This window comes from Rutidosis leptorrhynchoides, chromosome 9 (genome assembly GCF_046630445.1).
Source record: "Rutidosis leptorrhynchoides isolate AG116_Rl617_1_P2 chromosome 9, CSIRO_AGI_Rlap_v1, whole genome shotgun sequence".
Classification (NCBI taxonomy): Eukaryota; Viridiplantae; Streptophyta; class Magnoliopsida; order Asterales; family Asteraceae; genus Rutidosis; species Rutidosis leptorrhynchoides.
In genome coordinates, this window is record NC_092341.1 from 315891731 (window position 1) to 315910402 (window position 18672).

General features: G+C 36.2%; 1 protein-coding gene across 1 annotated transcript; it reads right to left on the reverse strand.

Moving 5' to 3' along the window:
- Positions 1-17788: 17788 nt before the first annotated feature.
- Positions 17789-18247, reverse strand: LOC139869007 (uncharacterized). The gene has a single exon (XM_071857343.1). It carries the CDS (start codon positions 18245-18247, stop codon positions 17789-17791), a length of 459 nt encoding a protein of 152 aa, XP_071713444.1.
- Positions 18248-18672: the final 425 nt, after the last annotated feature.

Genomic DNA, 18672 nt, shown 5'->3' on the forward strand with positions numbered 1-18672 from the left:
TATATATATAAATATATATTTACACATATTATAGAGCTAAAAAACATTCGTTGACAAGTTTGTACCTATAATTGCTATTAGCGTTAATATAATACAAAATGGAATACTAAACTAAGTCAATTTTGATTGATTTGACCGACTTATGACTAATTTTAATAGAATTTCTGACTTTTGATCGGCGTTGACCCAATTTTTTCTGCATTTGAACCGACTTTTGACCGTTGACCGGCTTATAAGAAAACGGGACGGGGTCGAAACGGTTTAGTCACCAAAACACCGCAACGGGCGTCGAAACGGACGCAACGGACGCCGTTTACAACAGTGGTCAAATTTGAGTATTAATTAAATATAAAATGTGTTGGAACACGTGTGTTAGCGGTAGTCAAATTTGAGTATTAATTAAATATAAAATGTGTGTGAGATGGTGCACAAAAGAAAAATCATCACGTAATAAAGAAAGTTGATAGATACAATCAACAATAGTGTTTGATGCGCACCGTGCTTTTATTTCTGTTGCGATCATTTTGTTAGTTTTGTATTTTGTTAGATTAGTTTATGTTTAGTGGTTTTCGAAATTGTTAGGCTCGTCTTGAGTTAGGGTAGCCTATGTTGGTTTTCTCTTTTCGAGCCTTTTCGTCGTTTGTTTGTTTTCCTTTTTCTGTATCGGTTTAGGATTTTCATCTATTGATGAATTTTCCTTTATTTTAATAGTAATCGTTATTTTAGCCAAAAAAAAAAAAAAGTGTTTGTTCGTGAATCGTGAGTATGTATTAGAGAGTTTATATATTGTTCAAAATATCGAATAAAGTACTCCATATATTAAAATTCAGAAAAAATTATGTAGTTGGTACCTGTGGTATGTTTACATCGTTGGTACTTATGCTTTGCTTAAATTTCGTGGTTGGTACCTCATGGTAACGTCCGTTAGGTTTTAAGGTTAACACCTCACATGTGAAGATTTAGAAAATTCATCAACACCAACAATGGAAAGTTCAACACCAACATAATACTTAACTATATTTTCAGTTATAAATCATCAATACGTCAACTGAGATATCGACCGAATCACCCAACTAGCCGATGTTTTCCGTGTAGTCTAAATAATCTACATAAATGTATAGAGAACTGAATCGTAGACAATCAATGTCGTACAGTACATTTCATATTTGTGTTCATATTTCTTGCTTTGATCCCTTTTGTTTATACCCAATACGAAAAATCGATAACAAATTTTAAACAACGAGCGTTCAGATCTTATAGATAGCCAATTGTGTTGAAAAAATCCACCAGTTTAAACGACTACAGACCTGGAGCGGCATGGCTATGTAAGGTAATAAAAAAGGTGGTTGAAGATGATTTTGACTGGCGATGGCTATTCAAAGACATCGGAGACAAAATAAAAAGAATATCAAATTTGTTTACAAACATGGCAAGTGGGATGAATTCATTTAGGTTTGGTTTTGACTTTGTCAAGGATTTATGTTTTGAGTGACAATAATTATGAAGAAAATCTTGAAATATGATTTCTATTTTGACAAGTCTTTGTGAAGTTGCTAATTGCAACAGGTTACTTTGAAATATTTGAAGGGAAATAAAATTGAATAAGATGTTGTGATAAGTGATGTTCACATGTCTATGGATGGATTCAAACTCCTTGGAACAAATTTAGCTTAAAATGAATCTCCTTGCTAATAAAATAATGAAAGTCCCTCACATATGTGGTACATGTGAGAGGTTAATCTTAAAAACATAACAGACATTACCATGGGGTACCAACCACGAAACTTACGCAAAACATAGACACCAACGCTGCAGAAAACAAAGTTAAGGTTTTGTGATTAAAATGTAAACAAATCACATGTACTAACGGCGTAATTTTTTTCTAAAATTTGTTCTGAATTCTAAAACGTTTAAGTCGATCAGGGTTCTTGAACCGAAATCATTTTCATTAAAATTCTTGAGGTGAACATAAACATATTCTTTTTGAACCCCATAAATTGTTATGTTGTTGATCAACAAAAGTGCTGCTGGTCCTGCTGGATTGTACGTTGTCCCAATTGTTGACCAACTTGATTTGAATATAATACGGAGTAACTTCATTAACATTAACATTAACATTAACAATATAACTACTAGACAAAATTTGTCTTATTCATTATGAATAGTACTATTTAAATTTTCATTTTTTATAAATTTAACTCCCTAATTTTTATTAAAATACAAATCGAACCCCTCACTTTATACCCATATTCTAAATTATTATTTATCACATCACTAACATCAAAAATACTGAATAATAACACCCACCACGCTTTACCAACTTGTACACTGCGCTCAAACAGTAGGACCCACATAGGCCACTATTGTGCTACAATTTTTTTTTTGTCTCCAACGATAAAAGAAGCAACTTTCACAAAAGAAACAACCCTTCAATGTTAGATGTCGAAAAAAATTCTTTTTTACAAAATAGATCCACAAAAGGAAAGACTTTTTTTTTAACTCGCATTCAAAACGGAGTCCCCGGGGCGAAGCAAGGGCTCCACAACTAGTTAAATCTATATTGACAAATAAAATAATAAAATAATAGTATAAGCTTTCGTTTTATTCCGAACAAAGAACATAAATAATACGGAGGTGTAATCACATTATTGAAAATGTATGGTACATACATGCGGCGGCTATTCACAAATAATGGTTGTATGGAACATGCATGTGGCGGCTATTTACGAATAAGTATTCAAGTTATCGAAGAAAATGTGGTACCCGACATTGTAGTCTAGTTGTACACCCCAAGGTGTTGAATGAGATGGGAGGTTTTAAGTTCAAGTCATCTATCTTAAAACATTTTAGGATATTTACCTGATTTTATGAAGTTATTCTGTGGAGATTTTACCGACCCGTATTTTAGAATTTCGACCTGCTTCGCGTGCCTTATGGAATGGTTTTAGGATCGAGTTCTTGCAATACGGTTCGGGTTTATACAATCAACATATGTGTATATATATCATGTGTGTTTAGTTTAACTAACTAGAGCTGAAGGTAGAAGCTTATAATTGAAGGTGAAAGTTAGATCTTATTTTTTTTAAAGAGAAATTAGAGTTTATTTTTTATAATTGCATGACAAAGTAGCTCAATCTAGATCTTATAGTTATGAATTTACTTAAAAGATCAAAATGTAAAATGTAAAACAAAATAAAAATGGTATATTAATAATTTAATCATTCATAAGCTTTTTTCTCTTTTTTTTCTCTTTTTTTTATTTTATTTTATTTTTTTTTTTTTTTTGGAAAAATAAGTTAGCTAGGAAGAGTTAAATCTTTAAGCTCTACATCTTATCATCTTATCATAAGCTCTACTTATTCTATGCTACCAAACAAAACTTAAAATAACAAACAAATTAAAATAATAAACTCTACCTTTTTAAGTTTTTATAAACTTTGAAAATATATCATTCAAACACACTCATCTTCTATCGATATATGACTATCTCCTATGATTTAGGGAGTGTTGTTAATTGTAATGATGTGTAGTTTTAGGGTGAAATTTTTGATGATGTGATAATGTAGTGAAAAAGGAGTTGTTATATTAATGTTTGTGGGCAAATGTTATTGATGATTTTTGAGTGACTAATAAAATATGATTGATAGTTAAGAGAAAAAAAAAGTGAGAATAAAATAAATATATAAAATTCAACAATCAATCTCAAAATACCATTTTATCTTGTAAAAAATGTTGTGAAATGTCAAATGTACGTAGACAGTACTAACAAAAACAGAACAAAAACTATCAAAACACTATTATCCAAATGGACAACTAGTCCAGTCAGATGTAACTAGTATATAGTAAGTCCAGTTCGATCTATGGGGAGAAGTGTGTTTAAGAATCAAATTACTAATAATTAAACTGTAAGTAAAAGGGGGATTTGAGGTGATATTTTGAAAATGTAAAAACACGTAAAAGTAATACAATTAAACAATAAGAAAACAGTGCCCACTTAATTGATTCCCTTTAACATGGATAGTAAAAAGTTTAACCAATTATATTGTCAACATAGGTATATAGTCTTATGACTACTGGCTAATAATCACGCAACCTTAACCAATAAGAATTAATCAACTCTAGTTAACCTCTTCATATCAATCAAACGATATCCGGCTAATGATTGTGAGACTCAACCCAGTTCTACTATCGTAGAACCACAAACCACATCGGTCTCTCGAAATATCTGATTACAAAATTTCTAGGTTTCAATATCAACCAATCACCAATCACACTTATACATCAATCTCTCGATAATACTTGTGTAATTGTCTAGATCACCGGAGGTGTTAAAGCACAAGTCATATATTGTGAATAAACTCTCGTTAATCACTAAAAAACTTATGTGATTGGAGTAAAACATCAAACCTAGCAATGATGGGTCTTTAGTTGAACACAACAATCACGAGCCAAAATAAAGCAATAAAACTACATATGATTAACAATCCATAATCAAAGGTTCACAATCAAGTAAACACACAAGAAAATTAGCCTAACATGTTATAAGAAAAATCAATCAAACAATTAACACAATCAAAACTCATGCTGAAATTGATAAAGATTGAGTATGATGCTCTTCCCGAACGTGCGTTGATTTTTAAGTGTCGTTATGCGTAAGGGCAAGCCACGAAGAACAGAGGAGACTTTTAATATTTATAAGGGTGGGGCCTAAATGTAACTATCACTCCTAATCCTTTAAGGTTGATCATATACATAGCATTGTATATGTATATTTTATTCGCTAAAAGCCAAGAGCAGAATTATTCGAGCTATAATCCAAAGTTATGGAATATCCGCTGAAAATAAGTACAGCGGTTATGTTTCCGCCTTAATAAAAGACTGCGGTTTAATCCGCTAAGTTTTTGCGGATAGTTAGGCAATCCGCAAACCGCGAATATGTCGAATACTATAAATAGAGAGCATGGCCTCTCATTTGTAGGTTGTTGATTTTCTGCTATTTGCCCAAGCCTTTGTAATTTTCACTTGTGATCTCGCCCAAGGGATTTCTACATTGCGCTAAGGTGAACAATGCTAATTGACAATCAAGACCGGGTCGGGGTGGTTGATCACTTGATTGTTAAAGTGAAAGACGATCATCAGGGTCCAAAATAATCATCAAACATTCCATCCTCCATTTTATTATTGCACTCGATCCTCAATCAAGTAATAACTTGATACTGGATTAATCAATTGGCGCCATCCGTGAGACACGTTTTATGAATTAAACTTGAAATTTTTTGTTTTGTGCTGACAAACAATCAATTGCTTGGTTTAATTTAAATCGTGTATTGTTCCGATGACTTACAGGAAGTCGCTGAAACGTTTTAGTTGATTTGATCGTTGAAAATGGCAGCTAACACGAAACAAACAGGAAGTTCTGTCAACGATGATGCGCTGGTTAATGATTTGCAAAATGCCTTGTCAAGTAGTACGCAGGCAAACGCTAATACTATCGCGGGTAGTTCAGGGAAAGAATTGCTAGTTAAAGCGCCTAGTGGCAATCCTGTTAACGCTGATTCGTAACTAAAGGCTGCTGCTGAAAAAATGGTCGCGCGCAGAAATTTGCAGCAACATCGTGAAGAAACCGTCGCTGATGGCAAGCGATTAAGGATTTTGGCTGGAAAAGCAGACAAAGTACTTGGCACCGCTATTGAACGAGCTAGAAAAGATTGTCGTGAATCTCGAGTACCGCGAACTTACTTATGGCCGCTGAATGATTCTGGATCACAGGCTGATCGCTTAGTCATTGATCATCGCGATAGTGATAGTGATGGTGCGGATGAACGTGTTATTCAAAATTCTGTTTATAATTCGAAGACTGCGAAAGCACCAAGAGAAGAAAATGAGTTTTCTGGTGATTCGGACAATGCAGAAGGATTTGTAAAAATTCCACAGGTTAAACGAAGGCGACCACCAACACCTTTCCCTCGGCATGAGGATGCGGGTGAAGCATCTGATGATATTCGCAGAGAAAATGCTCAACATTTTTTAGCGGATGCTTTTAGAAGCATTGCGCCTAAGTCAATGCAACATAAGTTTATACAACCGAATTTTTTGCAAGATATGATCGCCAAGTTTTGCGCGGACAATACTGATACTCGCACAAAAAAGGCGACTGAAATTACCACTGCTGCAGACAAGTTTGTCCAGCATATTTCTGATTATCCAATTGTTACACTGCCTATTGTGCCAGCGACATTGAGAGTTTATTCAGGGTTAACTGATCCCTTGGATTTTTTGCAGCGATTTGAAGGGGTGGTAAGCACCTATAATTGGGATGAACCCGTTGCATGTAGAGTGTTTCCTATGGTTTTACAAGGGTCCGCAAGGGAGTGGTTTCACAGCCTGCAAGCTCGCAGTATTCTTGGCTTCATCGATCTTCGCGATAAATTTTTGCTGCAGTTTCAGAATCTTTTACTGCAGAAAAAGACACATATAGAATGTCATGATATTAAACAAGGCAGCAAAGAAACCTTGAGTGCATTATTAACGCGGTACATTTACGAGTGCCAAAAGATACCAAGTTTAAATGAAGATAAAAAAATCTCTGGTTTTTTGCATGCTATTAATCCACAGCGGCATCCGACACTTATGCGAAGATTGCGAAGGGATGTCCCGCCGACTTTCACTAAAGTGCAACAAGAAACATACGACTATCTTCGAGGTGGAGAGGATAGCACTATCACCCCTGCGTGTGGGTGGGGTAAAGATAAAAGTTGGCGAGATGACAATGATTCTCTTCGCGATGGCAATAGCGATAATTACCGTGGTCCTGGATACCCGCGGCGAAATGGCGGTGGTGGTTATCCGTAAAATGATAGATATCAAGGTCACAATGATAACCATGGATATGGCCGTGGGAATCGCTATTCTACGCGCAAATGGAATAAAAAGTCTTTCAATATCATTCAGATGCTAACAAAAACGCCTAAGGAAATTCTGCTGCAAGAAAGAGTTGCTAAGTCTTTTCCTGATCCGCAACCTTTGGGGGAAAATAGTAGGCGGGATAAATCCAAGTTTTGTATTTTCCACGACGATTACGGTCATGATACCAATCGTTGTAGAGACTTGGCGGAGCTGATCGCAGAAGCATATGAGCAAGGAAAGTTAGAGCATTTAATTGCGCAAGGTGCGGTAACCACCACAAATGCGATTATCTTGCCGACAGTGTCTAATGCTCCGCAAGTGCCAAACGCTGCTGATCGCAAAGCTCCCGCAGTGAAGAATCTTGGGGTAAAAATGGTCAGTAAGAAAGAAAATCAACGCGGAATTCAGGTCATTAATGTGGTAGAAGTGCAAGGTGAAATTTCAGTATTTCAAATATCTGAACAAATTGCAAGCTGGCAATGTACTGCTATTACTTTCACTCCTGCAAACTTGAGTGCGGATTTGGATAAACCAGTGGTGGTTTCATGCCGCATTGCGAATACTGGTGTTGTGATTATGAAAGTTCACGTTGATACTGGTAGCAGTGTAGACATAATGTATGAGCAATGTTTCAGCAAGTTGCCTGCAAACATTAAAGCATTGATGAAACCTACTGCGGTTTCGCTCGCTGGATTTTCAGGAGAATCAACTTGGCCTATTGGTCAGTTAGAATTACATATTGAGCTAGTGGATGATCGCGATGAAACGCTAAGGCGCAAAGCTTTGTTGAATCTTTATATAATGCGAAATCAGTCACGATTCAATATGATTCTTGGGCGCACTGCTTTGCGCATGTTTGGCGCAATCCCTTCTACAATACATGGAATGGTTAAATTCTCTGCTAATAAGGGAATATGCACGCTAAATTATGCGGAAGTGGAGCCATTTTTGTACCATGAATACGGTGACCGAAAGTAGGGGAGTTGAGGGGCATTCCGTCAACTATGAATGATGCGAATATCTGTAATAGAAAGTTTGTGGCAGAAAGCTTAGTCAAATTTGATCAATGATTGATATGCTATTTTTATTTTCTGCAATTTGTATCGCAAAAAAATAATGAATAAAGCAAAGTTAGTTTCAATGTTTGTGATTGTTTCTACACAAAGCATAAACACTGCGTGTAGCCACACGTAGTGCTTATTTTGCAGAATACAATTGCTTGATTTTCTTAACACTGAATTAATGTTTGTGTAAGTATATTTAAAACTCCGTGGATATTTTTAACAAATGACATGGTTTTCGCTAAACATGGCATGTTTAAAATTATGGTAATGCGAATATATATTATGAAATAATGCGTTAAAAACCAAGTGATGAAATTGCCCACTTGTGTTAAACAATAAATGTTGCGAAAGGATAAAATTTCCTAAGTATTTGATCTTGCCAATACTTAGATGCTTCACAATGCTAAAATGCCTAAGGATCGATTTGTCGGACTTAGAAGATTCATAATGAATAAAAGATTGTTTCGCATAAGTACGTGTTAGTTATGTGCACAATAGCGAATGTGGAAAATGCAAAGGGCAAGTCTGAATTATGGATACATGATAAAGTAAAGCGCTATATAAATACGATAAGTTGCAACTGCGAAATGAAAATATGTCAATAATAATAATAAGCGCTGAAAGAGCGCGAAGTGTTACAAAAGCGTAATTTATGATTGTGAAGAGAATATTTACAATCTAGCTAAGATAATTTAAAGCTCCAACGCTTTAATATCTGCAAAAGTAACGCCCTCGCGTTGACTTAGCTCTTCCAATGCTGGTATGGTGATTTTCTCAGCCTCTTTCTTTGCTCTAGCTAACGCCTCTCGGGCATCGTCCGTGGCACATATTTCATCCGCCATGTCTGAAGGAAGCGGTTTAGAAAGATCACCAAGCTCACACAGAAGATCATACCATTCGCAGCGAGTAGTGAGTTTAGCTGCCTGGACATATGTCCCAAACTTCTCAGTGACTGGTTTAGAATCCATCACTTTGTCGCCGAATTCCGGCAAATACTTGACAAGCTGAGCAAATTCATTCTCAGCATTTTCAGCTCTCTTTTTGAGCTTCGAGTTTTCCTCTGCAGCTTTTTTAAGTTGGGACTCAAGTTTCTGCGCTTTCCTTTGTTGCGCATTGGCGATTTTAACCTGCTTTTCATATTCATCAGATACTTCGTTGAAGCGCTCAACGTTGTCAATGGCTAGGCAAATCGCGTTATAGCAATTGTGGAGTCGCTGTCTCTCGACTTGAGGAAAAGTAAGTTTGCGGTATTCATCTTGTGTGTTTTTGTGGATGAATTTGCAGAGTCTGTGGTACAAACGATTGGCTCGTTCTGCTTCCGAGGCTTCATTCGCATCTTCTTCTTCTTCCTCTTGGTTGGATGTTTCATTATCATATGGGAGAGTTAAGTCTACGTTGCCAGGCTCTTCAATAATATCCTCGGGAATATTCCCAGTAATATTGTAGAGCGGTGTAGCCTCACCTGTTAGGTTTGCAAGCACAATTAAAAAGAGATAAGCAAGTACAGTAAAAAAGTGCGAAAATGGTAAAAGCACAATAAAAAATAATGTGAATTGAAAATCACTTACTCGTTTCTCGTTCAGATATAGTGCGCATGCATCTTTTGCGAGGTGTGGAGGCACTCTCTGATGCTTTTCGCTTACCGCGGTCATCACCACCAGGAATGGTAAGCGTATTGATGATTGGCTCATTAATAGGAATAATCTCGCCGTTGCCATTTTTTAAGCGACGAGCAGGTCTAATCCTGCTAATATCTGCTGACCTCATAACTAGATCAAGATCAATCACTACAAAACCAAAACGCATAAGGTTATAAAAAAGGGGGGAAACGTATGTTACGTATTAATTTAATGCGAAAAGTTTAAGCGATATACCATTATTCACTTGGTCAATCAAGAGAGCATTGCAGTCGCTCCAAGGCCACTGGATTGAAACCCTACCAATGTACAACGGTACATTTGAGTATGCACCTAGGATTAGCCCTGCGCCCTTAATCCTTTTTAGGATGTCTCGTTCAAGGTCGTCTGGAGTAATCTTGTCGTTTAGGGTGGCATTGAAATCTGTACACCACTTTCTTGGTATGTTGTTATCAACATGTGTGGTGTCGTTGATAAAAAAGAACGAACTGCGCCAATTGCCAATAGAGTCCTTGGGTGAAGTCATCACGCCAAGTTTGCTGCGGAATGAGAACCATCCCGCATCGTGTGGCACAAGGCTATTGCAAGAGCGAAATACATTAAGCATTGGATGCGTGTCGATAGAATTGCAGTACATCTCAAACAACGCGATCTTATTAACCGCATTGGGATGCAGCTGAGCAATAGCGATTTTGTAATATTCGTAGACACTGCGAAAAAATTGAGTAAGTGGAAGGCGTAGATTGCCTTGGGAAATGGCAGACGCATAGATGGTGATCATTCCCTTAGGGGGAGCGTTCGCTCTGTCCTCCGCTGATGGTACGGTAGGAACAAATTGAGCAAGTGGAGGATACCATTGCTGAAGAGTTTGGAGTTTTGCTTCCGTCATGTATGACACAAAGCCTCCAGGAGTATTAGCAGAAGATGAAGATGCCATTTGCAGTAAAATAACTAAATCGGCTGTTGAATTTGAAGGTTTTAAAGGTTGAATTGGTTAATTGCAAATGCACGAGTACGAATTGGAGAATTTGATTGAATAAGCAATTAAGGGATAAAAGCGTAAAGTTTTTAATGCGAGTTCTCCAGCTATTTATAATTGAAATCAAGGCGAGGAAATCGAAAGTGTAATGATTACTTTTAAACGGCTAAAATTACCGCAACGTGTAAACGGTAATTTTCTAGCCGTTACAGCGTTTCTGATTTGACAGTTATGCGATAGTTACCGTTGTAATTATGCGTTGAGCTTAATAAAATCAACGGTAATAATTCGGTGGTAAAAATTATTAAAAATCACTTGCAAATACATTTTAAGGAAGCACGGTTTTATTTTTAGAGTTTATCATGATACATCTGCTTCACGAGATGTATCATAATAAACTGGGGGGACTTAATCATATACATAGCATTGTATATGTATATTTTATTCGCTAAAAGCCAAGAGTAGAATTATGCGAGCTATAATCCAAAGTTATGGAATATCCGCTGAAAATAAGTACAGCGGTTATGTTTCCACCTTAATAAAAGACTGCGGTTTAATCCGCTAAGTTTCTGCGGATAGTTAAGCAATCTGCAACCCCGTGGATATGTCGAATACTATAAATAGAGAGCATGACCTCTCATTCGTAGGTTGTTGATTTTCTGCTATTTGCCCAAGCCTTTGTAATTTTCACTTGTGATCTCGTCCAAGGAATTTCTACATTGCGCTAAGGTGAACAATGTTAATTGACAATCAAGACCGGGTCGGGGTGGTTGATCACTTGATTGTTAAAGTGAAAGACGATCATCAGGGCCCAAAATAATCATCAAACATTCCATCCTCCATTTTATTATTGCACTCGATCCTCAATCAAGTAATAACTTGATACTGGATTGATCAGGGTAGTAGCGGTAATATGACCCAGGGTCGTTCGTTTAAAGAAACAATGCAGTAGGAAGTAAGCTTCTCCTCACAATCGAGTTTCTAAACTTAGCGGTTGAAAATGAGTGATTTGGGTTTTTGATTAATATAAGAGACGGTAAATAAATAGCAGACAAATAAACATATGTAAATTCAAATTATGGAAAGGGTTCTTGTTATGATTCCTTTAGTCATTAATTATGAGATAATGAGTTTTGAGATGCTTCTTTACTAGCTGAGTATTAGTGATTGGCACATGCAATGTTTGACCTTAAACTCTTACAAATTTCTTAGTATGTCACTAGAGGTTCATGTTTGGGGATTCTGATTAGATTGACTGATATCTTACCCTCGACGCCTACCCAAACCATAAGGTAAGGATCATAAACGGTCCTTCTTTGATATTCAAGGAACCAGCTAGTCAGGTAGCCTTCGTAGACTGTCGAAAACGGGTTATCAAGCCTCTTAAGATCCAACCGTTCTTGACACTAATATAGGTAATCCAATATAATACTTTAGCTAAAACGTGATAATGTGATGCGCTGGTTTAAGTAAATCGGAGCTACGAATCAAAAGAAACGATTATTACATTTTAGGTACCAGAATTCTGTTATTGGAGTGGTTATTACATATGAGCTGTCATACTGACAATCCAAACCCAATTCTTAGATATCAAACAACTGGGTCAATATGGGTAACTTTTTTATATTCTATTTGTACAATATAAAATTATGGAGTCCCACGCAACCACTTTTATTTGTAGTCCTTACCTAAACAAACGTTCATCATGCAAAACGACATTAATATCTATCCATATGATCTGCTAGTGCTAAAACATACACATGCATCATATCACAGTGACACACTATCGAGCACTTAACTCTTGTCTGAAGTCATCGTCAGCAACAGTGTATATCGTAATCATATATTATGTTTGGCGTCTAAATAATGTGAATAGTTTCCTTAACATCCATTCTCTTTTTTTTTACAAAAAGTATAACATACGACTCGTCTAGAAATATATAAACCGACCACTTCCTCCATCGCTGGCCTATCTAGTGGATCATCTTGAATACACAACAAACCAATTTTTATTAATGATTCAATGGAACTTGCATCAACGTCAATTCGGGGATCAAACAAATACTTGTTCAAACATTGTATGCTACTAACGGATCTTCGGTCCAGCGGTACCGCGGTTACACTTGTGTACTCGCAGGGCTAGAGGTCTCGGGTTCGAACCTCGTCACCCGCTCTAGGAATTGAAATATATTTCTTGAAGGTGGCCCAAAGGGAAGGTTTTACCGACCTGCTCCGGGACTAAGGTCCGGCCCGCCTACCCCTCGGGATGGTTTAAGGGTCGGATCCTCAGAGTGTGGTTCGGGTTTCCTGCCCGAAAGCGCGTGTGTGTGTGTGCAAATGATGACTAGGCTTCGGTCCGGACTGATGCAAGCTTGCCTTTCAAAAAAAAAAAAAAAAAAACATTGTATGCTGAGTTCGAATAAAAATTTGTTTGCACGTGTAGTAAACAGACAGATATCGGAGAAAACACACATATTTAATAAAATGCTAACTAATCGGAGCTACAAATCAAAAGATATGATCGTTCAACGTTCGAATAGAGTTAGAACACAAATATGTTCGTACTCGTTCGAACTCTGAAAACTTTGGGAGTTAGAACAAAAAACTGTTCGAACTCAGCAGTTGTTGAGTTCGAACATGTTTGTTTGAGTTAGAACAAAACTTGTTCGAATGAATGGTGTATTTTGACAATCTTTGTAAAAAAAAAGTGTCAAATGAAATTAAAAATGTACATGACCTAATTTCCTAAAAAAAATAACCTTTTAAATATTTCAGTACTAAATCATAAAAACTATACACACAATATATAACTTCTCTATTCAAACGTAATTGTCATCGAACAAAAAATGCATAGTTTAGATTTATCACTAGGGTTAAAGCTATAGATAAATTATATACATTCGATTTTGTTATGATGTTGACTATATACCTCAAAGTACCATTGTAATTTATAAACTTTAAAAATATGTGTCAATGTAAAAAAAAAATGTGATCTACCTGCTAGACCGGTAAAACTAATATATGTGTCATTTTCTAAACTGAAAAAATTACACAAGCAGTCCTTGTGTTTTGCTCCTTTTGTGTGTGCAGTCTCTGCACTAACGAACATTAAAAAAGTCAGTTAAGTCAAATCACATGCCAAGCATGTGTTGGTTTTTCATTTGAACAACTCCTACACAAGCAAATCCAGATTCCAAAAGAACACATGCACACCTCATATCAAATTTATATTCCAAAACATTAAATTTAAAAACACGATCAAAATACAACTCATGATTTCAATAAATCAAGTGTACAATTTTCACAAGTATCTCGCTATCGTTAATTGCAAATTTTGAGAAAATTAATCCTTGTTGGGTACTATCAATTGAATATGTGACTGGTTTGTTAGAAAATTAGGTTGTAATTGATAATTCTCAACAAGCCTGTAAGAATTCTCAACAAAAAGTATTCAAAAGCAGAGTATCAGTCTTCGGTCCAGACCAAGTCGCCGGCTGTTGTCGGCTAAACCAGAATTTTGCAACATATTGTTCTTTAGTTCCGCTGCCGCCTAGACGTAGACAGCCGCCGGCTTGAAATGTTAACAGACGGAATTCAGTTCTAACTACAATAGGCAGTGTTCGAAATAGTTTTCTGATTTTAAGGGTCATGGGTCGTCGACCTTGCAACTCAGGTCGCCGGCCCTACTTAGCTAAATGTCAAATCCGGTTTACATATTATCCCTTTTTACCCAAAACCAACACCCTAAGGGTGTTTAGCTACTCATAATTGAATGAAAAACAGTAAATAAAGCAAATAAGCATAGTACTTATTAAGAACACTAATAAGTAAATGGGAATTATACCTTGATAAATGATGAACAACGGAGATAAGATGGAAAATAACTTCAATAATCTTGAATGAAAAGTACAATACTCGGTTTTGTACCAGAAAATAACTTGAATCTTCAAATAACAATGCTTGAAATTAACTTTGATAATGTAAATTGAATGTAAAAACTAAAAGTAATTCGACAGGAAATAAAAACTAACTAAACATATAAAAAGTGATATGCCGCTCCGAAAAACTAGAATCGAAGTTCTCCTTTTATAGGCAAAATCCATCCGCCGGCCAAGCTTCGCAGGCCGTCGGCCTGGTATAGGGATAGGGCTGAGGCTGTAATATTGAGCTTGATGGTCGTCGTCTTCAGTTATGGAAAGTGTCTTCTGTATCTTAACTGGCATGCTCATCCGGCGGCTTGACCATCAAGGTCCCTTCCCGAGAGATTATTTCCTTTTTACTGAAACGCATTAATCTTTTCCTTAAATAACACCGGTGGCTTTGACTTCTTGGCCTCCGTCTTGAGCTGCTTCTAGAACTTCCTTCATTAAATTTGAATATTTTTCTTATTTAATTTGGTCGTCGTACTGGTGATCTAGGACGTCGTATTGAGCTTTGCGCGAGAACTATCCTTTAATGCTTTTGACTTTAATTTGAATTATTTTTTTTTACTATAGTGAGGACTTTGGCGTGGGAGATGAGGTCGTCATCCTGAGCAGTTTCTCTGTATTCTTTGGCTTCTTCATTTTATTCCATTTTTGGCTTGTTTTCTCCATAATAATACATTTAAAGGTCACAAACAATTTTTTCGGACGGTTAGTAGCCTTTGCTCATTTTTTCCCCTAATAAGCAAAGGAATATGTCATATTTGTGCGAATTTGAGGAAGATAGCATCGCAAAAAGGGAATTAAAATATTGATAATATCGGTGCTATCATTCATATTATCTTTATCATTATCATTATCATTATCATATATATCAATCCACAAGATTGAATGAATAGTAACACCGGATCAACCTGACCCGGTTGCCCGATTAGGTCCATAAACATGATTCAAGCTCATGATGAAACAATCGCATGGTAGGGTTTATGTTTTAAAAATTTGGGAAAGAGTTGGTTGTGGGATGAAGATAAAGGTGGTGAAGGAGAAAGGTAAAAAGACAAAAATGCCCTCACATGCTTTGCTCATGACTATGTTAAAATGGAAAAAAATAACGACATTACCATGTTTAAAAATACCTTATTTATCATGTCAAAACTTTGTATATGTTGATAATGACACATAAACAACAAGTTCATAGAGTACATTAATATCGTTTTTGGTATATAGACTACATCAAAACAAAAATGAAAGTATATGATATATTCGTAACTTCAACCCATATTATTATTACAATGAACTTTTTTTTTTTCTTTTCTTTACTATTTTATCATTCACTCCCTACTTTTTACATATGTATATCTCTTACATGCATACATTCAATGTATTGTATAAAAAAACTTTACATAAGTATTTTAAGACATATTTATAATTTATAAAAGTGAATAATTAATTTAAACATACTAAAAAATTACTAGAGAACTAAATTGGGACAAATGGATTGTATAAAAGTTCTAAAACATAAAACGTCTTTTTTGGTCAGCTTCAAAGCTTCTCTCTAATAATTAAACACTTGAGACAAAAAAAATTCTTGGCCGGAAATTCTTACGGAAGCAATCTCTCTACCATGGACTAGAGAGATGTATGACTTTCTCTTCCGGTGAGCAGAGAATTCTTTCACGACTCGTTGTTAGAGAGACGACTTCTCTTCTATTCTATGGTAGAGGAAGGATTGTCTACATCTCACCTCCCTCATACCTCGCATGTGTAGGATTATGTATTGTTGTTGTTGTTGTAAGATAATTTTAATTAATTCGTACCCTTTCTAAATCCATCAACTTATTAACTTCCAATGTTATATGAGTATCGAATTAATTTGCGATGAAATGGTGACATGCATTCAAACTTTAGACTATGTTTTTTCTTTCTTTTTTTACTCTGCATATCTTTGCCCAGTTTTGTGTGTGTGTGTGTGTGTGTGTGTGTGTGTGTGTGAAAAGCCAACAAATTTTATTTATTATAATATATTGATTTAAAATAGGGATTATCACTTTTTTGCCCATTTTTTTTTTACCTTTTTGCGTTGGAGCCCAAAAAAAATAAAAAATTTTTGCCAAATTGCCCGCGCAAGGTGCCTTGCGCCTTGCGTCCTTGCACCTGGGTGTGCCTATTGCGACCTTGCTTCCCGGGGACGCAAGGACGCAAGGAGCCTCTTGCGACCTTGCTTCCCGGGTACGCAAGGACGCAAGGTGCCTCTTGCTCCCGCTTGATCATTTTTCTTCAGACATTTCATCGAACACCTTATGTGCATAATGTTATGAAGTCTTGAACGAACTAAGTAATTATTACAACTCTGTTTAAAAAATAAATAAAGAACTTGCAACTAATCGGTCAAGTATTTAAGGCCAAAAATTCCATAAGCTTACGATTACATAGTTGTACAAAGAAGGTCAAACTGACTGATATAACCTATAGCTGAGTTTTTTATTTAGCTGTGAAAATTTCAAGTGAATTCTCTGTGCATGCATATTTTTATGTGATTATTTATGTAGAACTTTATTCAAATTCACTTCACATGTTATGTGGGATGGAAGAATATCATCAAAATAATAAAAGCAATGAATAATTTGCATGCACATAAGGTGTTCGATGAAATGTCTGAAGAAAAACGATCAGGCAGGAGCAAGAGGCACCTTGCGTCCTTGCGTCCCCGGGAAGCAAGGTCGCAAGAGGCTCCTTGCGTCCCCGGAAAGCAAGGTCGCTATAGGCACACCCAGGTTGCGCGGGCAATTTGGCATTTTTTTTTTGGGCTCCAACGCAAAAAGGTGAAAAAAATGGGCAAAAAAGTGATAATCCCTTACAATATCTGGGATCCAAAAAGGCCCAATATGAGAAAGCCCAATAGCAATAAAAGTTATGGCTCGAGAGAAGAAACAAACTCAATTACATAAACAGTTATAACTAGAATATATACGCGTTGCACATCAGAGTGTAACTGTGCAGACCTTGCCATCTTGATCATAACAGGGGATCGAAACATAAGATATGAGTGTCTGAAAGATGACAACCGATATCAGAAGGGTTTGTGAGCCAACTGTTCCACTCGAGAGAAATAGATTTTGATATGTTATTTATCCACTCGAAACATCTTAGTTAGATTTCGCTCAAGATCATTGCACAACCCATCTTGGTTTTTCCGAAGGTCGCCGCATTTCTATTATCTCATATCATGTAACAAGTGACCCAAACCACCACTTGCCAAATATCTTTACCGAATGAAGTTTAAAGATTGAAACCATCACCCAAGAAGATGTCTACAGAAGACGGAGTGACTGCTTGATTGAACTTCCACCATTTTAACACCCGTAGCCATATCTCTTTTGAAAATTTGCAATTGAATAAGGCGTGATTAACATCTTCAAGTTCGTCATCACATATTGGACATCTAATTGAACTTAGATCAATTCCACGTTTATATAATTCAACTCGCACTAGAATTCTGTGTCTCCTAGCTCTCCATATGAATATCTCGACCTTAAGAGGAACCATCCCGTTAATTAACGTTCCAGGAATAGTGATGTCTCTTCGAAATACATCTTGATCAATCAACAATGTTAACTTCTTAACCGTAAAAATCTCATTGTTTGCTAATGTCCAAATCCAAGCTTTCGAGTTCCTGTCACGCGGTACAAAACTAGACAAATCATTAATAATATTGGTGAGTGATATTGCTTTAAACATACATATATTTCGACGCAATATCATTTATATTTCATCGGCTTTTAGCGAAACGAAGACATTCAAATGCATAATTCACGAGAAAAACGGCAAAAGTAAACGCGAGCTTGAAGTTTGAAGAAATGATAATAAACGACAGGTTTTAACCAAATATACATCGAGATAACGTTTATCCGAAACGAAGTCCAAGATGATCGAAGGAAAAGAGTTCAAATGAAAGTTCCAAGTCAATATACGACAACACGGGGTCAACAAAGAACAAACATAAAATTAAAAATTAAAAAAACTGCAGTTTACTCCTACGCGGATCGCGTAATACCTTACGCGAAACGCGTAATATTGTGGCTAAATTCCAGATTCTACTTAACTCCTACGCGAAACGTGTGAAGACCTACGCGAAACGCGTAATGTTTGATCCAGATTCAGAT